The sequence below is a fragment of the Rhincodon typus genome, chromosome 1 (assembly GCF_021869965.1).
Source record: "Rhincodon typus isolate 14 chromosome 1, sRhiTyp1.1, whole genome shotgun sequence".
Lineage (NCBI taxonomy): Eukaryota > Metazoa > Chordata > Chondrichthyes > Orectolobiformes > Rhincodontidae > Rhincodon > Rhincodon typus.
Window position 1 is genome coordinate 100,087,181 of NC_063332.1, and position 27,215 is coordinate 100,114,395.

The 27,215-nt window shown below is 39.6% G+C and overlaps 1 protein-coding gene across 2 annotated transcripts; it reads right to left on the minus strand.

The window, feature by feature from the left end:
* LOC109917325 (ADP-ribosyl cyclase/cyclic ADP-ribose hydrolase 2-like) lies at window positions 1-26,340 on the minus strand. 2 transcript variants are annotated; one of them, XM_020517133.2, is made up of 8 exons: window positions 26,144-26,340; window positions 19,765-19,894; window positions 15,800-15,935; window positions 14,663-14,742; window positions 8,327-8,403; window positions 6,380-6,472; window positions 3,149-3,235; window positions 1-185 (listed from the first exon to the last, which is right to left on the minus strand). In XM_020517133.2, exons 1-8 carry the CDS (start codon window positions 26,296-26,298, stop codon window positions 125-127), a joined length of 819 nt encoding a protein of 272 aa, XP_020372722.1. In that variant the 5' UTR covers window positions 26,299-26,340; the 3' UTR covers window positions 1-124. The 2 variants fall into 2 exon arrangements, with proteins under 2 accessions (XP_020372722.1, XP_048459603.1); XM_048603646.1 differs by lacking the exon at window positions 1-185 and adding an exon at window positions 390-527.
* Window positions 26,341-27,215: the final 875 nt, after the last annotated feature.

The window sequence follows — 27,215 nt, forward strand, 5'->3', positions numbered from 1 at the left end:
TTTCTTTTTGCATAATTTTACTAATGCCAAGCAAGTGTGTACAATACTACAAATGCAAAATGATTCAACGTAAGCTCTCAGGCATTATATGAGGTGAAGCTCCAGTCCCAGTGTGATCCTCTGATTAAATACATTTGCAGGCTGGGTGGTTTGGCAAGTCCACACATTGCAGCAGGCGAATAACTCTGCATAAGAACGAAAAAGCAAAATGAACTGCTGAGAAAATTCCCTGGTCAGTGATTCCCAGACCATGTGTTTAGCTGTGAGCTGGGGTAATGGACATGGGGACAGATTGGGAAAATTTGGACATGCATACCTTAATCTTCTATTCATTACACACTGGAAAACTCAGTCCATGAGACAACATCAAGAACTTTGCCTTCAAGTGCCACTTCCCAACTGGAATGTCCATCCGGAATGCCACTGTTTGGTGCCTTACTCTCCATTCTAGTAGCTAGTTTCTGGAAACACCCAGAGTGAATCAGGTACAATGGAATAAACTTCCCAATCTTCTCATGCAGTTTTATCTATTTTATGGAAGAAAAATTAGATGTGATTCTAAAATTTAATCTGTGTCGCAGACTTGCCTGGATTTTCCTATAATGGTGCTGTATACAGCAGAAAGACAACTGTTTAGTTTTTAACTGAAAACAAAAAAATGCTGGAGATCACAGTGGGTCTGGCAGCATCCATGGAGAGACAGCAAGTTAACGTTTTGAGTCTAGATGACTCTCCATCAGAGCTGACACAAAGGGAGAGAACAGCATTTATGCAATGGTAGGGAGGGGTGTGGAAATGGAGTGCTGGCGGAGAAAGCATGTTGATAGTGCAGATTAAGTGATTGGAACGTGAGAATGGCAGAACAATGGTGTGTCTAACTGCCAGACTTGAAAGAACAGACAGTCCTACTGGAGTGGGTGGGTGGGGGGTGGGGGAGACAACATGGTGACAGAGAATACAACCCAGTAAAGCTAAAAGAAAGGTAAGGGATGGGAATGGGTTCACAATCTGAAGGTGCTGAACTTAATATTATGTTCAGAAGGCTGTAAAGTGCCTAGTCTGAAGATGAGATGTTGTTCCTGCAGTTTGTGCTGTGATTCACTGGAGCACTGCAGCATGTTAAGAACAGACAAGTGGACATGTGAGCAGACTACTGTGTTAAAATGGCCGGCTATGGGAAGGTTGGGATCACGCTTGCCCATGTTTTCAGTACAGATTCCAGCATCTGCAGTTATTTGCTCCTGTTTAGCTTTTAAAATGGATTCAGACAAAGGTCTAATCAGTTTATATCAGTGATTATTCTTCACAGAAGCGAATATTCCTAATGAGATTTACTAGTTTTGTTCCCATATTTCTTCAACAGGTTTTACCAAACTACACTCAATTATTGACTGTTTTTATCTTGATCACTGCTTTCATGGCCTTACGGATTTCTCCTTTCTTTGGCTCAAAGGCTTCCAGTGGAACACAATTCAGGGAAGTCATGAAGAAACTGTACAGTCCTCTGATCAGTCCACATTTTGAACACTGAGATCTACTCTAGTACAAAAGAGACATTCAAATACTGGAAAGAGCCTGGGAGCTGATCATCAGACTCAGGGAACAGAGGTATGAGGAAGCTAAATAGACTTGGGCAACTTAACCTGGACGGAAGGATGTAAAAATTGTTAAGACTATCGAAAAGGTGAACACAATATTACTTTAAATCAAATTGCAAGAATAGAAGGAGATGGTGCTTTTGGGAGTGATGGCCTTTACAAGCAGCCCACCCTCTCAATCAAGGGAGTGGCTCTGGGGGGCTGCAGGGCCAGGGAAGACCCTGGTGAGGGGATGAGGTTGGTGTTATTGAAGGCAGGGGAGACTTGCTACAAGAGTGACCATGCCACCAAAGAGTCACTTTGTGACTTACAGTGTTTGATTAAAAGGGCATTACCTAAGCCCTCAAGCAATTCCTGCACATGGCGATCTCCCATGTGATGGAAGGCTGATGACCACTGGTAAAATGGTGATGGGAATGGGCCCTTAAACAGTAAAGTAAATGGCACCAGGAAGAAGAGCTGGCTCCACCCTCCCACAGATGGCAAAATGCCCTGGTGGTGGCAATACGATGGGCACTCCACTTCACTCAGTGTATAAGGTAGCTCATGATAGGCTGTCTCTCAAACAATGTTTTTACATCTTCTTCAGAGGTTGGTGATTAAAAGCAAACTATTTAGCATGAGGGAGAGTTCAACAGCTGTTGAAGTTTCAGTTAATTCCATTTATATTCTTGTGGTTTGCTTAAAATACTAACCAACAATGAGATAAAGAGAGTGTTTTATCTTTTAGGGAAACATTTATGATCTCGGATTCTTTGGTTGGGAAGCTCATCAAAATCCACGAACACTTATATTTCACTTTTAAAAAACAGGCAACATCACCACATCAAAGGTTAATTGATGCTGATCTACTGCAGCTGGATTATTCTTTTGTGCGCAGAGAAAAACAAATTGTGTAGTCATTTAGTTGACAGATGTTATAGCGAGCAATTCCTTTCATTTTGAACATGTCAAAATCGGGCAAATAATATTATTTTAAAGCTCCATACACCTTGAATGGCTACCATTAACAATACATTTTTTGCAAAGGTTTATGCATTGGAGCCTAATATAGCAAATCATATAGTTTTTAACTAATATTCACTAAAGTATATCAATAGAACAAATAAGAAAATTTCTGTCTTCTGTCTGATGGCCAGTTACTGATTTATGTCTCCCTTTGTCTTATTGCAGTCTTGCTAAACATGGACTTCCAAATAGAGAGTATAGAGGTTAGTGTCTATAATTATCCAACTGCTACTATGAACAATCCAATTAAAATGAGACAATGGCAGTATGGATGTCTCTGCTCATGGGCATGGATCATCCACCACATTTATTTGAATTAACCCCAAGATTTGATCAGGGTGTCAGGTGAGGTCTAAGTAGTAGATTCAATTTCTTTCCCGTCATGCTTTGAGCACCTCTCCTGCCATCTTGTAAAGAGCCTTTCGATGAAGAGGAATTGATTCAAGCTAACTAGATTGTAGTACAGTTTTCCACTACACAGTTTATTACTAACAGGTTAGTTAACAGTGCCACTGCTGACTATAATACAATAATATAGGTACCTGTAATTGTCTGTGCAAGAGTAGCTGAAATTACGCCCTTTTATGATGTCTTCAAGATCTTTCACAGTGCCTGTCCCACATGTCTCCCTAACAGAATGAGTAAAGATCAGCACCAACTTAACAGAAAACAACTTGAATTTTGTCTCACTTAAGACAGGATGTCACCATTGCACATGGAAGATAGAGATTACCTTCAAAACTTCCCGCTGCTGAGATACTTTGTTTGCCCTAAGGGCATGCTGATAAATGGGCTGTCTGTATTTATATTCTGATGTGCATTTGGGTGAGGAAGATATCTTGCCAGGAAATTCTAACCTCCTAACAGAAAAGGTAAAGTAAATGAAATGAACAGCCACCATGTGCGGGGCTTTGGTCATCATCTACACCCAAACTGAGGCAGGAATGGGGATAAATTCACACCATTAGTTGCTATGCTAGCTTCCTGGCATCATGCCATCCTCCAGCCATTCTCCAGCGGCCAGATCAGGGTGGATGGGCACCTGACTGGGTAACTTAGTAAGAGAATTAAGAGACTAACTTAAGGCCAATGTTGGTGTTATTTCTGTCTAGATTAATACAAATAAAGCTGCAAATTCTTGTGGTGCAGCGATAGTGTCCCTACCTCTGAACCAGTGGCATGGGTTCAATTACCACCCGCTCCAGGGATGTGTAGTAACATCTCTGAACATATTGATCAGGGAATACCTACAAATGACACTGAAGGCCAGTGTAGAGGTTGAATACAGATGTTTAACGGTCAACTGTTCTTACTGCTATCAGAATCAAATCCAGCTCTAAAGACACTATTAGCTTAGAACTGTGGACTAACAATGGGAAAAGATCATTTGTCAAACTAAGAGACTGTGGAAATAGATGTTGCTGTTTTAAAAAATGAGTTGATGGAAATCGTTAAAAGTTACATCTATAACGTTTTCTTATTCAAGCTGTGGGGAGGAGGCTCGACACCGTGGCTTCTCGGTGTGTGTTCAGGGCAGTATTGACCAGTGACAGACCTTGGTTGGTTTCTCAACCAGGACCAACCTTGTATGTTCAGAAGCACTCGGCATCATAACAATTTTGTGATTGGTTCCGGGGTGAGTGGCTACAGCTTTGTGTTTGCGCAAACAGCAGAAAGAGCCAGCTGGAAAAGAGAAAGCATTTAAATCCATCTTTCTATCACGTTCCCATCCGTGAATGGAGAATTAAAAGAAATTTTGACCAGCTAGCTACTCTCTCTGCAAAAACTATCTTTGAGAGATATTGAAAGGCAATATCTTTAAACAGCGAATGAAGGATTGAGGCCTAGTGTATCCACAACCTCATGTCCTCATCAAAGAGCTGAAAGGAATTGGAATTAAACTGAAGGAGAAACAATTCATCGATACATGTAATCAGGACTTAATGCTATAACTGGATTTCCCTGGTTTGTTTATTTCTTTCCAACCCATAATGTGCATGTTTCTTGTCTCTTTGTCCGGGTACAGAAGCTTTTTAAAAAAGGTGTAGAGTTTAAGCTGTGAAGTTATAAGTTGACAATTCATGCTTATTTCATGCCATTAAAATGTCACCTTTTTATATTGTCACCACTGCTTCTTTAATGACCTTTAAAACTTACTGTTCATATCTTTTCCAGTTTATTTCCCATTCATTGCCAAGCAATGCTCTGTTTTCCTGTTGGGCTTCATAGGGTAAGGAGGATCAGAAAGAACTGTTGTACACACAATAAATACTACATTTCTTTTTCCCCTTCCACTACCTTTCCACACAAATTTACTTTGGGGCAGTACTGCAAGCAAAACAAAAATGCTGGAAATCATAGTGGCTCAGGAAGCATCTGTAGAAAGAGAGCAAGCTAACGTTTTGAGTCTAGATGACTCTTCATTAGACCTCCGAAGACATCTAGACTCAAAACGTTAGCTTGCTCTCTTTCCACAGAAGCTCCCTGACCGACTGTGATTTCTAGCATTTATTGTTTTCAGCACAGATTCCAACAGCTGCAGTAATTTGCTCCTTTACTTTGGGGCAATTGAAATGCTCCATTATTATAACATTATGTATTTCATTCACTCATTTTTCTATATACACATCTCTCATTTATTTTCCACTCTTTGATGAATTGTGATACTGTAACAAATCCCTTCATGTTGATTGTAACAATCACTTGGATTTTGTTCAATTTTATCTTTTGTTTTAAACTGTCATCTTTAAGGGATTATTGTGTAAAACGGTTATGTAACCTCACACCTTTCTTTCCATTCATTATAGATTGTAATATTTAACCATCTGCATTAAAACAGGGAGAGCAGGAAGTTGATATACTCCATTGTATCTTTAAGAATAATATAGAATGAGTTGGCATTATATTGTGATTACCTGACAGTGGAGTAGACCTTTTCATTTTCTCTTTTTGAAATGAAGCAACTCTTAACAACCAGGAACAAAGGGAAACAAAGGTAATATTCAAGGAGAATGGTGCTCTCAAGGATCTCATGTTGTGGTTTCCAGGTACAGGCTTTCATGTTGACATTCGTATATTTCCTGGATAAGGTCTTGTCCCCTTTTATCCTGACAAGTGACTGGCAAGAATTAACAAATGGCTCCCAGCAGTACAGAAATTGCAAGATGATCTCAAGTCAAGGTGACAGACAGGGGAAGGTTTTACGTTACGGACTGTTCTTGGTAATTGGGATGGGATCAAACAAGGGATTGACACGTGGTCAGCCATCAGTCCTTAGAAATAAAGTATTTACGCAGGGGTTCCGAAGGGAAGCATGCTGACTTCTTCAGATTGAAGACTGAGGAAGAGGGAGGAAGATCAGGAAAGGAGCTTTCTAACACTTTGGCTTGATAGCAGAAGGCTGCAACCACCAGCTACAGAGATTAATACTGTGCTTTCCACTCCTTCAGGGCCAGTAAGTCATTCATTGCTGCCACAGGTTGTATGCTTTTCCTATCTAGTTAGCTTATGCATCATTTTGCTACTTCTTTATTAAATACCTTAAAATCATTTATGAGCTTGACTCACTTTTTAAATACATGTAATCTATGACTCCTGAAAAACCAATCTTACTCCAAACCAACGCCAATCAGGAAATATAGCAAAGCTGTTTCTTACCTTTTAAAATGCAAACTGTTTAAAATTTAGATGAAGAATTAATATGGTTTGTTTTTATTAATGGTTGGAAAATATATTTCTATTATCAAGTATAAGAAACAACACATCTTCTTTACCTAACAGGTCCATCAATATTATCCATGACCCAAATCCGTATTTCAGAGACTTTGTCATTTCTTAAATTCGGAAGCTCATTTTTAGCGAAAAATCTGCAGAGAGGAAAAGATGAAAAATTGTGTTCTCGGTATAGCTTGTGTGTGCTGATTTATTTTGTTTTATCTGATCCTATCTTCATTTGCATATTACAAAGATGGAACCAGTCCAATAAATTGACCTTGTGTAACTACATCATCTACACTGGGTCTTAAAACAACACGTATAGGTGGGCAGATGAAGGAATTGCTAAGTGGTGCTTCAGTTTAACATCCAAATGTAATTTGTGTCTCACCAAAAGAAATCACATTTTACTGGTTGAATCACTGTTTACATGCTGACACAGGAAAGAAAGACTAGATAGTAATGTTAAAAAATAACAATCAACATTTTGTCGCAATTTGGAAACTATGCTTTATTCAGGTTTGTACAGTATTTCTGAAGGAGGCCACACACAAGGAAAGCCACAAACCTCTTCATCCTTCAAGTGGATAAATCATTACTTGGCAGAAACTAAGTGGAAACAACCTTTCATGGTAGAATAAATTGCTTATACTAGTTGGGAATGAGGAAGTCAAATGTACTCGTTGGGATCATCAAGGGGAGAGGGTGGAGGAAGATTCTTGAATTGTGGGCCATTTGAATGTGAGACTTTTCAGCACAAGTGAATGAGTTAATATTTGGGAAGGAATGTTGTGGAAGCAAACGGGGTTACAGAAGGAAGTGCCAGCACATATACTGGCACAGAGGGCTGAGCGGCCGCCTCCTATGTTGTAATTTCATTGCATTACAACTCTCTTTATTGAGTCAAGTGTCAAGATGTAGTTTAGAAATGTTGGTGCTGAGCTGAACTTAGAAGGCTACTCTCCGTGAGAATTACCCCAAACACTTAGTCCCCTGACTTTATGAATCACTTCAGTTGGGACTGAAATGGGACAGAGAAAAGACAACTGGTGAATTGGGTGGGACACAGACAGCGGTGGGTGTATGGGGTGCTATACTTCATTGTATAATGCTGCTATGAAGTACCTTGTGATAGAAACATAGAAAATGAGAGCAGGAGTAGGCCATTTGGCCCTTCAATCCTGCTCCACCAGTCAACATGATCATAGTTGATCATCCAAAATAGTACTCTGTTCCACGTCCTTTAATCCTTTTAGCCCCAAGAACTATATCTAATCCCTTCTTGAAAATATTCAATATTTGGCCTCAACTGCTTTCTGTGGCAGACAATTCCACAGGCTCGCCATACTCTGGGTGAAGAAATTTCTCCTTATCTCAATTTTATGCTCCATTACGTTAATGATGCAGTGTAAGTTGTTGCTATTGATGACAAGTAAAATGCTCTGTGGAAGACCACCCATGGGGCACAGATGGATTTCAGAAAAAGGACTTTTAGAAGGACAACACAAGCTAATCTGGAGATTTGGCTGAGGGACTCATTATCTGTTCCCTGTACAGTAGACCCAGATTCAAACAACACTGAATCCCTGTCGATTGACTGTTGTTTGAATTCAGCCTACTGGGACATACCAAGAGCCCAGTGTGGCACATAAGTCTGCTCTGTACAGGTAAGCCTACAACTGACCTTACCTGGTAGGATTCTAGGATAAGGCCAGGAACCATTACCACCAATTACCCCACCCTAATTCAGAATCAAATCTGATCTTGATGGATAGAAAATGCACAGGATTATCTTTATCTGAAACAATATGCAGCAATTAAATCAGAAATATCTAAATTATTGGTTCCTAATTTCAGTTTTGGTTCTCAGTTACCGAAATGGCCAATATCTGCCAGAAAAAGGAGCACAAATTCTAAGCTAATGCATCAAACTCGTTCAATGGACAAATCAAAAGAAAAAAGAACACAGAAGATTTCAAAATGAATTATAACATTCTTTCTCTTACCCTTCTTTTGGAAAAGTTCCATCAGAAACTGAGCCATTCAGCATCACAGTCACGATGCCTGCAGCTTCCTTTGCATACTGAAAGCAAATGGCAAATTTTAAACTGCATTGTCTGAAGTACGAATGAATTCATTTTTAGAACCCATGTTTGTAATGATTATTTAATATTTAACCATTTATAATTGTATGGACCTAGAAATGAAGCTGAAAATAGACATGCTTACAGAAATGTAAATGTCATTCAATAAACTGTATATTAATGAAATCTGGAATGAATATTTTCAACAATTCCTCAACTGTGAATTCATCGTGCTAGCTGATACTTTCCATCGGTCATTTAGTACCATGGTAAAATCAGTGAGTGAGAACTACTGTTGATGAAAGCACTGTAAATAAACAATCAAACCACAGAGAAACAATAGGGTCTGTGTGGTATTCCAGCTCTGATCATCAAAATTGGTGACTTTCACTCATAACAAAGCTCTGTGTACTCATTCTACAGATTTAGGAGGAAAAGGAACTCCCTTGCCTAACTTCAGGAATGCAACAATTGTAACTATCTTCAAGAAGGGAGGCAAATCCTACTGTGGAAACATTGAAGATACTTTCTTCCTGTTCTTGGCAAAGAAAATCCTCACGCACATTCTCCAGAATCACACACTTTCTGTCGCTGAGGAAATCCTCCCAGGGAAACAGTGTAGCTTTATAACTTTCAGCAGAACCTCTGACATGGCCCTTATTAGCACAAATACAAGAAAACTGTTGAGAACAACTCAAGGAACACTTGATTGACAGTAATTTGCTCCTACTTATTGAATTCATCGACTTGACCAAACCATGTGACTCAGTAAATGATGAAGTTCAGGGGATTGGTCTCCCAAGTAGTGGAATTCAAGAAACTTGAATCACAGTCAGATCACAGCCCTGTAACTGCTTCACGATGATTTACCTGCAACTGTCTTGGGTGGAAGGTCTGAAACAGATAGTCCAACATTTGGATTGTCGTCAAGCAAGGTTATGTGATAGCCTAATACGATTTAAAACAGCCTGGTAATGGCTGTAGCCCATCTCAGTGGAAAATTCTTAGTCCAGTTGTTTCAATGCTCAAACTAAATTGAACACTATAGACCTATGTAATCTACAATTTGTGGGTAAGTACAGTGTCATTGCCCACTCAAAATCGGATTTGTAAGCAACACTCGACAAAGTGTGGTTTCCTTTGATAAGGCACAGACTGTATTCGGATATTAAACAAACTGAAAAGGACAAAGAAAGCTCTTCAAAGACACTCTGAGGCTTTCCTTGAAACGCAGCAACATTGGTGTTAATGACGAGGTGGAGCAGTCTATCGATCATTCAAAATGGCAACACCTCAGCACTCAAGCTTTAAATCACAACATCTTAATGTGGCAGTGCAGCAGCAGGAAAGGAAAGAAAAACAATCAGATCCTAACTCCAGCTCCAACCAGCCTATATGCTCAAAGATTTCTGGGTCAAGATTTCAGCCTGTCCAGTCACATGAAGACTTACAGTAGAACCTCATGACCCTGGGTAGATGTCAACAATGATAATGAAGATGCTAGATACTATTGTCAAGGAGGTTTTACAAAGGTAAAAAAACCATAATATCAGGAATCACAGAGTTAATGTGGTGTATTTGAATTTTCAGAAGGCATTCAATAGGATGTCACATAAAAGGTTATTACACAAAATAGGAATGTGTGATTTTGGTGGGTAAGGCATTAGCGTGAACTGAGGACAGAAAACAAACACAGGATTAATGGGTCTTTTTCAGGTCAGAAAGATGTAACTAACTAGCTGCCGCAAAGATCACTATCTATATTAATTACTCGAAGGAGGAAGCAGAGTATAATGTGTTCAACATTGCTGGTGCTGCAAAAATACAGGGAAGGGCACGTTATGATGACGACATAAGGAATTTGTAAGAGAATGTAGGTATTTTGAGCAAGTGGGCAGAAATTTAGCAGATGGAATTTAATGTTGGACAGTGTGAGGTCATGAAAAGGAAGACTACTGTTTAAATGGAGTGAGACTTCAAAAATGCACGGTACAGAGTGATCTGGCGTCCTTGAACATGAAACACAAATGTTAACATGCAGACGCAGCATGTAATTAACAAGGCAAATGGAAAGTTGGGCGTTATTGCTGAGGGGTTGAATTTAAACATAGCAATGTCTTGTTACAACTGTTGGTGAGGCTGTATCTGGAGTATTATGTACAGTTTGATCCTTGGATTCAACAAAGGATATACTGGCATTGGAGGCAGTTCAAAATAGATGCATGAAGCAGAATCTTTGAAATGAAGCAATCAACTATTAGGTTAGGCTTTTATTTAGGTATTCTCAATTGGCAGAGTTTAGGAAAACAAGGGGTGATCTAACTGAAACATGCAAGTCTCTGAGGGAGCTTGACATTGAGGACATGTTTCCACTAATGGGGCAATCTCGAAAGGGGACATTGTGACAAAATAAGGACACAATCACTTAAAATGAGATGAGAAGAAATTTCTTGGCTCAGAGATTAGTGAATGTCTGGAATTGTCTACATCAGAGAGTTATGGAGGCTAGATCACGAAAAACATTTAAAGAGATAGCCAATAGATTTTGAACTATCAGGAGTTATGGACTATCAGGAGCCGGCACAAAACAGGAACAGTGGTCTGAGGCAAATCAGCCATGATCTTGTTAAGTAGCAGGGCAGGCTTGAGGGACCTACTTCTGCTTGTACTGTATTTTTATGCAATTGGTCTTCATAGCAAGTGTGGTAGAGTCCAGGGGCAATGATATTTTGTTAAAATTGACTAGGGGTTTGGTCAGTACACATTCAGAATACTGTATGCAATTTGACCTCTTTATTTAAGCAATTAGATGCAATACATTAAATATGATTGGTTCGTGTGATGACAGTGTTGTCCTTTCATGAGGAGTTGAATAAACTGAAATTTAGAAAACTGGGAGGTGATCTCATCAAAACACACAATATTCTGAGGGGACTTGCCAGGGCTGTTACTGAAAGGCTACTGCCTACAGCTGTAGAAATCGAGTGCAGAGTCTCATGGTAAGAAGGCAATTATTTAAGATACGGAGGAATTTCATTGTGTAAAGAATCTTTGGAAATTTGTTATCCCAGATAGTTGTGGCTGCATTGTGATTTAATATATTCAAGGCTGGGTGAATATTTTGACTCTAGGGAAGTTAGGAGTTTGGCGATTGGGTGGTAACATAGAGTTTAGGTTGAAAATGGTATTAAATAATAAAGCAGGTTTGAAAGGTCCAATATTCTCCTCCTACCCCTATTCCCTTTGTTCTGGTGTTCTCAAGAGCATTTTATAACTGAAATCCCAAACATATTTAAGAATAAATGCAAAAGTAAGGCCTCATTCATTTATAAAGACAATGGGGTTAAATTGGGTATGAGTGAGGATGCAGCAATGACAGAACTGGTTTTGATTCCCCCTATATGAGATGATTAATATTCAGTTTAATTGCAGTCAATGGTAGTTAAAATTATGTGACGGAGTATAACGGGAGATCAAAGCCATACTGTCTGTGCTGTGACCCACCCAGTTTGAATTTCATCCCCAACCACTCCTTGAAATAATTTTTACATTTTTTTAAAATCCATTACCATGTCGTACAAATTTAATCAATTTGCTTTGATCTTTTCATCCCTTCCCTCTTTACTATCAAAACAAATTGGAGGGTTTTGCCACTATTTGCAAAAAGATAAGGCAAATCTATTTTTGTGGTCACCGCCTACAACTATACTAGTCCGAAAATGCCCAATATCGTCTGATCTTGGAAGCTTAACATGCTCAGGCCTGGAATACCAAATGCAGTCAGCTTTGTGATTCTTGTGGCTCAGTGGTAATGTCCCTACCTCTGACCCAAAAGGTTCGTGTCCCAACTGCTCCAGAGATGTGTCATAACACATCTGAACAGTTGGATTCAAAATATCTATGATGAACGAGATACAGCACTAGAATTGTATTGTTAATGTAGCAAATAGTGTTTTCTTGACTGACTGTTCTTGTGTTCTTTAACACACTTGGAAAGCATTGACCTCTCACGCCGAATCAAACAGATGAGAATCTGCACTGTCTCCCAGTTGAAAGACCTATTTCACGAAATATGTAAAAAATTGAAAGAAATATAAATCAGTTGCTGCAAAAATCATTTTGATTAAAAGATATGAAGTGCTGTAGTTCAAAAGCAGCCATATCAAAAATAAACATAGCAATAGACTGGAAGTTATTGAGGTAACACACCCTCATTTTGACTTTTAGAATGTAATGCTTGATTAGATATGACATTGTCAACAGAGAAACACTTGTTGCCAGTCCTTGTCTGAAATATTGATGCCTAATCAACAATTGCACCTGGTTTGTTGACCACTCCCTACTGTTGAATTTGACATTGCATAACCATAACTTAGAATTAAAGTTAATTACAGTCTGTTACAATGACAACAGTTCCACCTCTGCAATATTGCCTAATTTCAACAAAACAGCGTTCACAGATTTGATCATTCTGGCTCAGCTTCTCGAGTGCTTCTTTTTTGTTGCACATCAACCTGAAAGCTGCAACTGCAAACTATCACTCCCTCTCTTCATCAACCTCCACCAAATTCCCATCGATGGATTTATCTCAATATGCTTTTCCTGGTGTATAACTCTCCCCAGGGTCTTTATCAAGCTTACTGTCTAATATTCATCTCCAAGCTTGTTTTGTCTTTTGCCTACATCAGTGATTCTATTTCCCCTTCCATGATGGAAGATGCAATCTACTTAAATCGGTGTGAGGAAATATGCCTTGATAGAAAACATTATGTTAATGGGAGAATGCACGTAAAGGAGAGATTGATGAGAGTAGGTGAACAAAGGATTCCAAACCCATTGGACTCAAAATTGGTCACGGGTCACTTAAGAGCCTGAATTAAGTGGACTCTACAGTTCTGAGGAAGGGTCAGAAGACCCAAAACATTAACTCTGATTTTTTTCTTCACAGATGCTGCCAGACCTGCTGAACTTCCAGCAACTTCTGTTTTTGTTCCTGATTTACAGCATCCACAGGTCTTTTGGTTTGATTTTCTACAAAATGCATGGCTGATTCAAAGATCTTTCAAAATTTAGCTTCAAAGCGCCAAATGAGTCATATCACCAGAGGTGTCTCACTGATCACTACAGGTACTATTTAGGCCAGCAGACTATATGTGCTGGGAATGGAAGTAAGAAAAATGTTGGGAATTTGACAAGAGCTACAGTTGAACTGTACCTTTCTGCTTGAAGAGGACTGGAAAATTGTGTGGTCAATTTGAATAAGTCATTTTCCCTGGAAACAACTGAGGTAGTGTGCCATAAATCAAGGTCTGCTATTTCCAGTTGTATCAAGTGCTAAAGTGCTTTTAAAGTATGCAAGAAGGCCAATTTCCTTTGACTTTCAGACCAGGATGGATAGAAAGCATTGACCAGGTTTCTCCAGTAACCAATAGTTATTATTTATTATAATTGGACAATAGCTAAAGATAAATAGATATCAATGGTTAGCATATAACAGTACTAGCTAAAATTCCACACACACACACACACACACACACAGTAGATTATTGGCAGAAGTAGAAAAAACTGAAACATCAGCTCAGTGTTTTTGCCTCCTGATGACAAATGAACCAGTTGACTTCCCTGCTTGTCGGATGCTGTCTGATCTGCTGTGCTTTTCCAGCTCCACATTTATTGACCCTTCTTGACTAGACGCCTTGTTGTTCAGATGTCTCACTGGATTGTAAGAAGTACAGAGTGGCTGATTCCCTTGAAATAGGTCTCTGATTTATCAATTTAAAAGTCACAGCTTACAGCAATTGCTACAGGAAAGGTAGTTGGTTTTCTTCACGTTTAAACTGAGTGTTTGACTGAAGAGAACAGGCAGCTTCCGGACTGGGAGAAGATCTGCACACTTCTTTTTCCTCTCTCTTTGTCTTTGTAACTAGTTTCCAACTTCAAGCTGCTCAGCCATCTAAGAACCGATCACACAGAATGTCCCTGTCATTGATAACTGTCACTAATTCAGAGACCAATCAATTTCTTGTTACCTACAAGAACTATTTCACTGCATACCCTCTACCCTCGGCTCCAGATCATCTACAATCTGAACTTTAATTACTGCTTGTTCACAAGATGCCTGCTATGGGTATCAGGTTATTTGTTTTCAAAACTGCAACCACTATTTCAAACACTGGGTTTTAAACCAGCTCTTGCTCATTTCAGTTGTCAGTTTTTAAAAGCACAAAAGCAAAAGGACACAGTCCTTACACAACTTACTGATTCAGATGCTATTTTCCAAAAGGAATTCACTGGGTTATTTTCAGAATCATTTGTGGGACAGGCTTCATAGTTTATGCCTGAAAAAATAAGAATATGATCAATAAATGCCAATAGTAAAGGCACTCTCTGCAACTGGTAGCTCAAGTTAAATGCACGCTAGTTTGGTAGGAGGCAACTATATAATATTTCTTGGAAATATTTTTGATTTTATTGTGTTTGCGTTTTTTCTTTAACCCTACAACTTCTCTCAGAATGGATGCTCCATGTGTGTATTTTGTGGTCTGCCCTGCGCTTTCCATTTGGTGTATGTGAACCTTTGGCACTTCAGGCAGTCTATGACTCCAAGGTTCAGCTTCTCTGGAACCATTGCATTTGACAGTCATTTAGGTCATTGTCAATCAACCAGCAAACAAAGTAGGCTCAGTGGTAGCAGTCCTACCTGAATCAGTAGAATGTGGTTTCAGTTCCCATTCTAGAGGCTGAACACATTTGGAGGCTGTCATTTTGCTGTAGTATAGGAACATAGAAAGTCTGTCACTGGGACCTGTTATTCCTTCTACTTGTCTACTCAGCAAGCTAATGAGATAGTACCATGTACAATTTTGTGCAACTAAACTCCAACCTTCACACTAATGTTCTGAGAAGCAAGATAAATTGGGTTGCGTCCTAATGTAGACAATGTAGACTCTTTGGGGTGTTGGAGGTAGTGGAGGGATTGGGTCAATGTCAATGCAAGTCACAAATAGTGGTAACAAACAGTTGGAGACTTTTTCAGACATCTGCAGATTCAGGGGAATCTCCCATTAGAAGTTTAAACTTGCAGGGCAGCCCCTTGTAGTCACAGCATTAGGAATACCAAGCGGTCCCAATATGCATATATAAGGCTGCATCTAATATCTGATAGCTAGAATGTGGAAGGTCTACACAGTCAGTGATGGGTTCTATGCTCATCAGATCCCTGGCTGAAGAAAATAGGTCTCATAAGGCAATGACCGACACAAAAGTCCTGGTGAACTCACGTTCACAACACAATTTAGCCCCATTTGTTTCTGATATGCCTTTGCAATACACTACAATCTTTCCTGAGCATTATGATTGAGAATATTAAACAGTTGCAATAATCACATATCTCACCAGGGGGTTCAGGTTGTCCACACCAATTCAAGTCATCGGCCAGAAAACCTATCAGAGCGTCACCGAGAGACATCATCCGTCTGGTTTTATCTGAATAGCTGTTCACCAGAAGCTTGGTATTTTCCCAGAATAATGCCTGTAATTAAGTTTATAAAAATTGTTAAGTGAATTGTATCAGTTAATTTATTTAAATAAGAAAAGCTTTTTGACAGTTCAGGACCTAGAGTTTCTACTGTGGGCATATTTGAACTCAATCATGGGATGTGGGCATTGCAGGCTGCGACAGCATTTATTGCCCATGCTTAACTATCCTTCAATTGATTGGATTACTAAGCCATTTCAAAGGGCAGTTAGGAGTCAACCAAATTGCTGTGGGTCCGGAGTCACATGTAGGCTAGACCACATAAGAATGGCAGATTTCCTTCCCTGAAGAACATTTGTGAACCAGATGGGGTTTTACAACAATAGTTACACAGTTAGAGTGACCATCTATTATGTTGTTGAACCTATAACTCCAGAGCATTAGTGACATTACAATTAGGCTACCATCTCCCTATTGAATGATTTTTATTCAATACTACTGGGTGAAAATACACCCTGTACCCTGTTAATGTAAGTAGAGATAGCTTTTTATCTGTACTTCTAATGAAATTCCAAATTTTCTAGCATACTTTGTTTTTACTGGAAACAGCAAAAGTTCATCTCACTGTGTCATTCATATTTAATAACAGAGGAAATGTTTTGCTGGATCACTTTGGGAATCAATGAGTTCAAACAAAAACCACCTGTGGAAGAACTAAAAAGTTCTCAGATTAAATATTTACTCTTCATTTAATCACATTTTTCAGACACAAACAAAATAGCACAAAATGTGAGATTATAGCTTCTTTTAATGGGATATCACAAGGCATGAAGGTTACCTTTTTCACTATAAAAGCGCTATGATTTTTTTGTTTATTTTAAGGCTGTAATAAACACCAGCTGTAGGAGGCGCAAACATCCAAACTCGAGCCAACACTAACACTCCTAGCCCTAAGGCTGTCTCTGCCATGATCTGAACCTGTCCAACCTTATACCCAGCCCCTCCCATCCTGACCATCCCCCACTTCACTCCACCCCAAAAACTTCCCAACCTGTCAAATCCATCAGCCCCTAAGTTGACACCCTCCCCACACCTGAACTCTCCCTGCTCTGACCCTCCACAACCTGACACTCTGCCACAGGCCTGACTCGATACCCTAACTGATCCAAACCTTGAGCTATGCTAAGTGCACGTCCATTTACCCGACATCCTGGCACACTACTCCTCAAATTAGGTAATCTTAAAGAGGATTACGGCCACTGAACCTGTTCCAATGGTAACTGGAATTTCTGGGCCTTTATCACCCCAGCCAACTCTGGTTTGTTTAAAAACCCATTGAAACTCATTGTGTCTGAAAAATGATATTAGCTCAATCATCCAGCTTACATGATGCTTAACAGGTTAGACCAGGAACACAAAAATTATGTAATTAGCAAAGTGATTCATCAGGACCCAATCACATGATCAAAACTTCTGGTCTACATCACTTGAAGTCCAATATTAACATTGCCTGCAACACTCTCTCTACAGAAGTACATATTATAGGAAGGATGTGATTGCACAAGAGACAGTCTGGTCTTAAACTACAGGAGAGGGATTTACCAGAATTCTGCCCCGACAGCAGTATCTAATCTATGAGGAAACATTGATTAGACAGGAGTTGTTTTCCTTGGAGCACTGACAGTTGAAAAGAGAGTTGATAGATTTTACAGGGCATGCACAGGTTGTTTAAGAAGGCACTTTCTCCATTAGTAGATGTGTCAATAACTTAGGGCACAGATGTAAGTTAATAAAAGCAAAATACTGTGGATGCTGGAAATTTGAAACAAACACATAACAAAAACTTAGCAGGTCTGGTAGCATCTATGGAGACAGCAATCGAGTTAATGTTTCAAGTTTGATCTGATCTGTCTGCTGGTCAGAATTGAAATATTAACTTGTTTTTCTCCCTCCACTCATGCTGCCAGATTTGCAGAGTTTATCCAGCATTTCCTGTATTTGTTACAGGTGAAGGTGAGAGGTAAATGGCTGAGAGAAGGGGAGAGAGAGAAGGAGAAATATTTTCACCCAGAGTGTGAAGGAGGTTTTTCACAGCCTGTAAGGATTGTTAAGTCACAAAATTGTGAAACATACAAGCACGATTTAGAGATTCATTTGCATTGACATAGCCTCCAGGGCTATGCGCCAAGAGATAGAAAATGGGATTTGTTGACAAGTGCAGATACAATGGGCTGACTAGCATCCTTCTATGCTGTAAACATCCTTGAGACTAAGACCAGACTCCAGGTCCAGCTGAGACTGCCTTTGCTTTCGATCTCTCCAAATCCCTGTTTATGGGAAAGGGTTCCATAAGATCACGTGAGGGAAAAGATCCTTCAATGATCAAGACTTTCTGGACTCAGTCAACAATCACATGCATTAATGTAGCTTTGAGTTTCAAATTGTTCCTAATTGCAACCTCGCTCCGTTCCTTCTTTTCCCTATGTGTGTGTGTTTGTCTACGTGGGTGCATGTCTGTGCATGTATACGTGTGCATGCTCCCCTGGATTTGAAAACACAACTTAACCAGACTTTTTTTTAAACCCTAAAGTGGATCATTTAAATATTGAACTTCACAAGCAGAAGATTTGGAGGGAGCACACCGCAGCCTATTTCAAAAGGCACCTGATTGTAGTCCAACAGGTTTATTCAAAATCACAAGCTTTCGGAGCATTGCTTCTTCATCAGTTGACTTTGCCTGATGAAGGAGCAGCGCTCAGAAAGCTTGTGATTTCAAATGAACCTATTGGATGACAGCCTGGTGTTATGTGACTCCTGACTTTGTCCACCTGAATCCAACACCGGCATCTCCACATCATTTCAAAAGGGAAAAGAAATAGAAGAAAAAAATAAAAATATTTCTGCTAATAAACAGAAAAAAAGAAATACTAAGTCATTCAGTTCATCTCTCCCTCTTGTCAAGTAACAGAAATTGGAGACTCTGGTCAAATTTTGGCTTGTTTCAAATAGCTTAATCCCAGGCCAAAGTGCAGAAAAGTCTGGCCAGAGTCGACATCTAAGAAACCAGCTGAAAACCAGGAAGGAAAAATCCAGTAGCTGAACCAAAATTTAAAACAAATAAACATAACACATTAAATTTTCCTAATCCTAACATTGGAACAAAATTTTAAGTTGCAGTCCAAAGATGTGTGTAGAAAAGGGAGACTTGCCTGACAAAACTTTAGCCACTCTAAGTCTAGGATAATAGCGAGTTATAGCTTGGAGATGGTAGCTAACACTACCAAGTGAGACAAAGAGATCAAGTTACTCCAGAAACTTTGAACATTTAGACCTCAGTTCATATCCAGACCAAGTGGAAGAAGAATCAGAACCTAAAACTGATTTGGGAACTTGATAACAAGGTGCAGGGCTGGATGAACACAGCACGCCAAGCAGCATCATAGGAGCAGAAAGGCTGACGTTTCGGGCCTAGACCCTTCATCAGAAATGTTTGCTGTGTCTACAACAGGGTTTCTTTACCTCTTGCAGCAATATCTACATTATTCTTTGGACCTTAAAAAATGCAGATTGTGGTTCAGTTTGAATCATAGCTTCTCCTGATGATGCACGATGTACTTGTTTGAAGGATCAAGAAATGGGGCTGCATCATCTTTAAGCTACAGGATTAGATCGCCCTGAGACAGTGATAATGACTTGAACATCTAGCTCACACAATGGTTGGAAAGAAAGAAACAAATGTTTTTCTTTACGCCAGACTACTGCATGTATTACAGCAGCAAATAACCAGATCTGTGTATTCTTTCACATTTCACAAAGTAACAGATCACCATTCAACTTGAACCAGATGCTAAAAAAGTGATTCCACATTTTCAAGTGAGTTTACCTTATCCCGAGGGATATCATGCCGTGCCAGATTGATAAAATCCTTATAGTCAGTTGGAAGAACATTGCAGGGTTTCTTATAAGCAAAAGCATTTCGAAACGCTTCCCAGATTGCTGAACAGTTCTTTTCTCTGAAATAAAACAATCAATCATTCTCAAATGTATTTCTGTATTGACAGTTGATACTATTGCTGCACAATAACATGAACAAAACCATTAGGTGTTAATTGCTCATGTAAATAATAATAAAGTGGAAGACAAATTAAATAACACTAGACCATATTAATTTTAATATAAGGTAAAGAAAATCCAAACTATTTCCATCCTAAGCCCTTTCTGGGTGGCACGGTGGCTCAGTGATTAGCATTGCTGCCTCACAGTGCCAGGGACCCGGGTTCGATTCCACCCTCGGGGACAGGCTGTGTGGAGTTTGCACATTCTCCCCATGTCTGCGTGGGTTTCTGTCGGGTGCTCCAGTTTACTCCCACAGTCCAAAGATGTGCAGGTTAGGTGGATTGGCCATGCTAAATTGCCTGTCGTGTTCAGGGATGTGTAGATTAGGTGGGTTATAGGGGGAATGGGTATGGGTGGGATGCTCTGAGGGTTGGTATGGACTTGTTGGGCCAAAGGGCCTGTTTCCACGCTGTAGGGATTCTGTGATGTCTGCGATTAGCAGATTTTCTTAAAGATCCATTTTTTGCATAAGTGCAATAATTATGATGAATATTTGCATTCAGTCAGCATGGCATCAAAGATATAATTAGGTATTATTGGAATATCCTCGAATTGTGCAATAAAAAAGGAAGAACTAGCATTTATGTAGCATTATCACTGGATGTATCAAAAATGCTTTCCAGCCAATAAACTACTTTCTGAGCATAGCCAGTGTATAATACGGAAAACCAATTCAAGACACTGTTGAGAACAACTGGAGAAATCTTTAAAACAAGATTTTTAAAATTATTTTCTTTGAGCACTTTTGTTTTTGGTTAGAAAAATATGGGTGATGGGAATAAAGGTTTAACTGACAATGGGAGACTGTAAGTATGGGAAGATAACTAGTCTTGGTATGGCTAGTAGTATGGCTAGTGCTCTCAGGCCTCCCTCCACATCACCCAAGAAAGACAGCATTATATATAAAAGCATGTTGGTGAATACTTATAAAGCAGGGTGAGAAGAAATCAACTCTGTGCCCTTGTGTAGCCTATCAGATCTTGGATCATCTTTGTGAGCTAAGGCACACACGTGACACTTTTAAGTTGGCCTGGAATTATTTTTGCTTCATAGACATGCTCAGTGACCAATGACACAGCCAATATTGCTTGGATATTTATTCCACAAAGTTGCACACAGGAGCCATTTCACACAAGGGCCTCACATAATACAGCCCCCATATGCTCAGATAGGAAAAAAACCTCTTACTTAAAGTTTTAGCAAAGGTTTGTAGCTCGTAACTTCATCTGCAGGTGCCTACTAAACAGACAACAGGACGACACAGTACACCCTAACACACTGGCCACACTGCCCTACATCAAGACATATCAGAACTGAGAGCAAGACTCCTAAAACCATGAAGGATCATGGTAGCACACAAGCCCACAGCCACTCTATGACAAACACTCACAAGGATTAAAGACCCCATTCCCACAACATGCAGAACCAACGTGGTTTACAAAATACCATGCTCTAACTGCCATGAACATTACATCAGACAGACAGGAAGGAAACTAGCCATCAGAATACATGAACATCAGCTAGCAGCAAAACGGCATGACAAACTTTCCTTAATATCAGTACACCCAGACAATGAAGGCCATCAGTTTAACTGGGACAACGTAACCATAGTAGCCCAAGCCAAACATAGACATACATGGGAATTCCTAGAGGCATGGTTCTCAATCCATAATGCAATCGACAAACATATAGAATTGGACCCCATATACAAACCCATACAGAACAAAACTGAAAATGACACTACTCACCATACTGGACCAGACAGTATAAATTCCAAGCAAAATAGAAGACCATTGCTTCATCAGAGGCCTCACTGATGATGTTACCTAGCACGATGATCAAACGTCTGAACAAAAACAAGCCAGCTCAGCGAGCAAGTCAACAACCCCAAACCCCTCTTACTCTACACATTCCGGGTGTAGTCAAAGCCATTTTCCATTTCTATTATGCATTTACTAATTACCAGTACAGAAAGCAAAGCAGGTTACATCTGGCAGAGTGAGCCACAGACCTTGAGTGACTCCCCCCACTCCCTTCAACTGGATCCTGACTGATCTGTGTGCAGTTCCCTAACTGACTTACCACGGATCCTTGGACTGCTTACACTGGACATGCAGGACGGACAGTGGCCCACTCCCCAGACTGCAGTGATACCATACCCCTGACCATAACACCGTCCACCCACTTTCCCCAACAAATGGCTATTGACCAGGCCCAAGCCCAAGCCCTTGGATTGAGAACAGACATTGTCTTGAGTGACTGAGACAGGATCCACTGACCTGATCACAAAACCCCTTGACTTGATCGAGATCTACTCCCCTTGGACTTGGAGGCAAGGCCATTTGGTTGATGTACATTCAGTGTGCTTTCCACCTAAGCTACTGCCATTAAGCGTCGGTGTGATATGGATATAGCACACTGAGTACAGCAACATATCCATCCCCTTAACTGACCACTGCTGACAACCATGACAAGCTGCCTGGGTTTTACTGCACTAAACAACCAGGCAAGGCAGAAGTACAGTGAGTCTTTGCATTCTGAATGAGGAGGTAAAATGTTAAAGCCAGGGAAGGCAGAGTTACTGTGAACATCCACGTAAGTGTGAAGTGAGTGAGTGCAAACAGAACAATTGAAGAGTGCAGTGATACAGCCTGGTCCACTCTATGAGCTAGGTGCCTGTCCCTGAATGCAAAGGGGCCTGACGGCTGCAATTCAATAACAGGTGGAGGTGCAGTCCACAGTGCAGCATTGAAGTAGAGAAATGTATTGTAAAGGGTGAGAGGTGTGCCGTGATGAGGCTGGGGGTGGGGTAATGGCATTAGCTGCCCATGGAGCATAATGAGAAATGCTGGGGATTACTGTCCATGATGGGGACCCAGTGGAGCGAGCAATAAGCTGCAGTCCCTACATACACGGTCTGAATTTCACACTAGGTTTTGTAACGGTGAGTTTCTCTCTGCTTGTGGGATAATTGGAAACTGCATATCAATAAGGTGAGATTTAGTACGAATAGCATGCAAATAGGCCTCTTCCCATTCACCAGCAGGATTCTTATATTACTGTTATAAACGCAGTTGCAGATTCAGATCTCTGGTAATTTAACAGAGTGTCAGGCAACCTTTTTCTAAAGATTTGAACCTCGATAACTTCATGGTAGCAAAAGTATTTAAAGAGAAAAATGTCAAGACTTCAAACATGGTTTCTGAATGAAGAGACACAAAGTAATTTAAAGACTGAGAGCATTGTTCTAAAAGTTACAAAGTTTTAAAACATAATCTAGAAATTTCAATCGTTGTCATAAGAGTCTGAATGCAAAAATTCAAAAATCAAAACAAACTTTGAATTTGTAGTGAATTTGACAAAGCTTTTGACATTCAGATTTCCTCTTGTCAACCTTTCAAAAAAGGTCAGAAACGCATAAGCACATTTGAAAGTCTCCAAATCAAGCTGCTGAGAAATCCACACGTGTAGACTGTTTGGCAAATACCAAGAATGAGCTCTGTTCCAATAGCAGCATACTAACATTAACAAATTCACAGAACCTGAGCTGTGTGTGGCCACATACTCTCAACAAATCTGAGGGCCACACAAAGCCAAAGATAAGCCTTTAAAAATTGACAACAGCAATGTAAATTGCTTTCCTTCATTTTACCACACATTAAAATTTTAAACAAAATTACTAAAATTATTTGAGAGAACAATGTGGCCTGTTCCTGTTAAATTAACCAACATACCTCAGAGATCTGACATAGAGATTGAACAACTATGGAAGCTGAAAGTTTTCCGCGTCACTATGATCCTATGCCTCTTATGAACAGATACTGAGGCTGTGTGCTAGAACACGAAGGGTATATGTGCTTACAAATTCAATGCAGGACATTTTTTTTACAATGCACGAGCCTGAAGTGAACAGGTTCCATTATTTGGTTCCTGATACTCTGCTCCTTTGGAATCACGTTATGATCATCGTAGATACTAAAAACAGTTACAAAATAAACTCTCAGTCAAAAGCTGAAAGAATGATAAGGTTTCACATTTTATGACAATTATTGCAACAAATAACTAAAAGCACAATTAACTAAGCACTACCTTGGTATGTAACTTATCCTTTATGCCACAGAATAGATTACCCACCTAATTCCTACTCCAGTTCAAAAAATCATACTTCATAGTGTCCATCTTTCTGTACTTTATGTAGACACACAGTAAGTCTAGCACACAGGTAATCAGCTATTATTTCAAGAAGGTTGAAAAACAAGAGTAGGAAGTCTTACTTTGTCTGTGCAATGTGCTGGTGTGACCTCATCTGGAGTACCGTGAGCAGTTTTGGTCCATTTATTAAAGAAAAAATAGCATTTCATTGCAGACAGTTTAAAGAAGGTTCACTTGGATGATCCTTGGTGTGGAGGGATTGTCTTATGAGCAAAAATTAAACAACTTGAGGCTGTACTCATTAGAATTTAGAAGAACGAGAGGTAATCTCATTGAAACATTTAGGATTCTTAAGGGGCTTGACAAGGTAAATGCTGAAAAGATGTTTCTCCTCGTGGGAGAATCTTGGACCAGAGGGCATGATCTCAGATTAAGAGGGCACTAATTTAAGACTGAGATGAGGAGGAATTTCTTCTCTCAAAGGGTTGTGAGTGTTTGTAACTCCTTGCCACAGGGAGCTGAGGGGGCAGAGTCCTTATGTATATTTAATTCTGAGGTAGATTCTTGATCAGTAGGGGAATGAAGGGTTACAGGGAAAGGAGAGGAAAGTGGACATAAGGAGTGTCATCAGATCAGCCACGATCCTATTTAATGGTGGACCAGGCTCAAAAGGCTGAATAGGAAGAACTTATACAATTTTATTACACATAATTTCCACATAACCAATGCAAAGTGCTTTCTAGCTCCTGAGGGCTTATTCCTCTTCTTTTATATTCTCAACTGTGTCTTTCACAACGTGGTGTCATTTTCCCAGGCACTCTCCTCTATTCTAAGCTCGCTGGCTCGTCCAGTTTCATGTTAGTTTCCCACAAATTGATCTTTTCAATTCGAGCACAAGCTTCCACTTGTATTCCTGTGCAGTGAACCATAGAGACTTTTTGACTTCCAACAGATACCTGTCTCCCAGATGCAGGCAGATTCAAAACACTATTTGTGATATTCTAGGCGAGTTTGATCTTTATAAGAGCTTCCTCTATTCCCAACATTCTTCCTCACAGCAAAATGAATAACATTGGCTTTGTGGCTTAGTAAATATACAAACTAAATATCCTTGAGAGCCCACTTTTTTAATCTTGGAACAAAATAGACAGTTGAAAACACGACTGTCTACAACTAATATTCTCACCACTTTTCTTTGGCTTCAGAGACTCTCAGTTTCTCTACTTTTAACACATAACTCCGGCCATTGTCTCCAAGTGTAAATACTTTGTACCATCTTCCCAGTAAAACAAACCAAGCCTTCTTTTGTTGTCTAACAATTAAACCAGCAGCCTTACTTTCATGAAGACCTCAGAGCGGATAGTAAGATTTCTCTCATTTTATCTCACATTTAAAGAGTCTCAAAACACGACAAATTATATAAGCCTTATAATTATAACAATCTATTAAGAACTAGAGTGATTGAGCACTTGCATAAATATGAACTGATTAGAGAGAGAGAGAGTATAGGTTTTTAAAAGGCAAGTTATTTTTAACAAATCTAGATAGATTATCAAGGAGGTCACCAATGCAGTTCATCAGGAAATGTCTATGGATGGTCTTTTTATGGATTTCCAGAAGTAATTTAATAAGCTTCCACTAAAGGGGCTGTTAACAAAAATTAAAATACATTAAACAAAGGTTGTCTTTTGAAAAAGTTGGTCGAAAATACAGTAGGGATAATGGTTGTGTTTCAATTAGTGGAATATGATTCATGGTATCCTTTAGCATATCATTGTGTTTATCAACGGCTTTATAATTGGCAATATTTTTCTGGCTGTATCCTTTTAGTCAAACCACTTGTAGCACAGTGGACCATCACCAATAGGTTTTGCAGTTGGCATCATGCTTCTTGCCTATGAGAGTTAATGACTGTGTATTAATGAAGAAACTTAATGCCCAGTGGTTCAGATCTGTACTTCTATGTATGTATAACAAAGAAATCATTGTCTTACCCTATTGCAGGATTCACGACTCTGATATAATTATAACATCTGCCAATTATGATCTCCTCCAAGTTACGAACTGTACCAATTTCATGCTGTGACTTTACCGATGCTGAGAAATCCATCAGTAGGATTCCTAGCAGCAACATGCTGCACTTTGCCATTTTGAGAAGAGTCTCAATTTCAATCCAACTGTTGCAGCATAAATTCCACAACTTCATTTGTCCTTGAGCATATCACAATTATGTGGAAAAAATGGCAAAATGTATGTAATAATTAACTTGTTGAAGAACTATTAAAACAAACAGGTTTGATATCGATCACCAATAGAAAGTGTTGAAAGCCGTCAGCAGATTCTTCAGTACCCATGAAAAGAGAGGATTTAATATGGAGATATCTGATTATAGGGGAGTGACTCTTTTAGCCATTAGATTTGGCTGGATCACATAAAACACCATCAGTTCATCATCTCATCTGCTAAGATGGCTCAACATGGAATGCAAAGATATCCCCCAACTCCTTTGCTTTACTGCAAACTATCTCCTGAACATCTTCTGCCACCTACATACCCCTTCATTTCCAACAATAAATTCGAGGAGCTTGTAGGAGCGCTTTTCCCGATCCGGAATAAAGACTCAGGAGGCAGGCAGGATTCAGGCAAGTGGAAGATGTTTGTTCAGGCAGATACTGGTTTATGCAGGGAGAGGGCCAAAGGATCTTCCCTGAATCTGGCTTCGGAAGATAAATCAATGACACACCATCTGCTTTTACAAAGAAATACATCATTTTTATACATTTTGTGTTATTGTAATCAAATGAAACATATTCACTGTCCTTCCCCCTAATCCAAACATCCAATCCTGTGGGACACCTAACCGGTGATGGACACTTTCATAGATACCCCCTGGTTCCCATGGTCTTATGGTTTTAGCTAGACACTGTAAATCTCTAGGCCTTGGAATCTTCCCATGCATTCTGTTAATTCGCATTCCAGAAGTTTACTGGCTATACTCCTTCAGGTCTTTCTCAGCCTTGATTATCTGTAAGGACAGCTCGAATTCTATTACCCATTATATTTTGG

Coding starts and splice junctions, on each gene's coding strand:
- LOC109917325 (XM_020517133.2), bottom strand. CDS start 26,298: ATGGCAAAGTGCAGCATGTTGCTGCTAGGAATCCTACTGATGGATTTC. Junction 8,404..14,662: donor GGAAAATAGCATCTGAATCA/GTAAGTTGTGTA, acceptor ATTTGCTTTCAG/TATGCAAAGGAAGCTGCAGG. Junction 3,236..6,379: donor AATATTGATGGACCTGTTAG/GTAAAGAAGATG, acceptor TCATTCTGTTAG/GGAGACATGTGGGACAGGCA.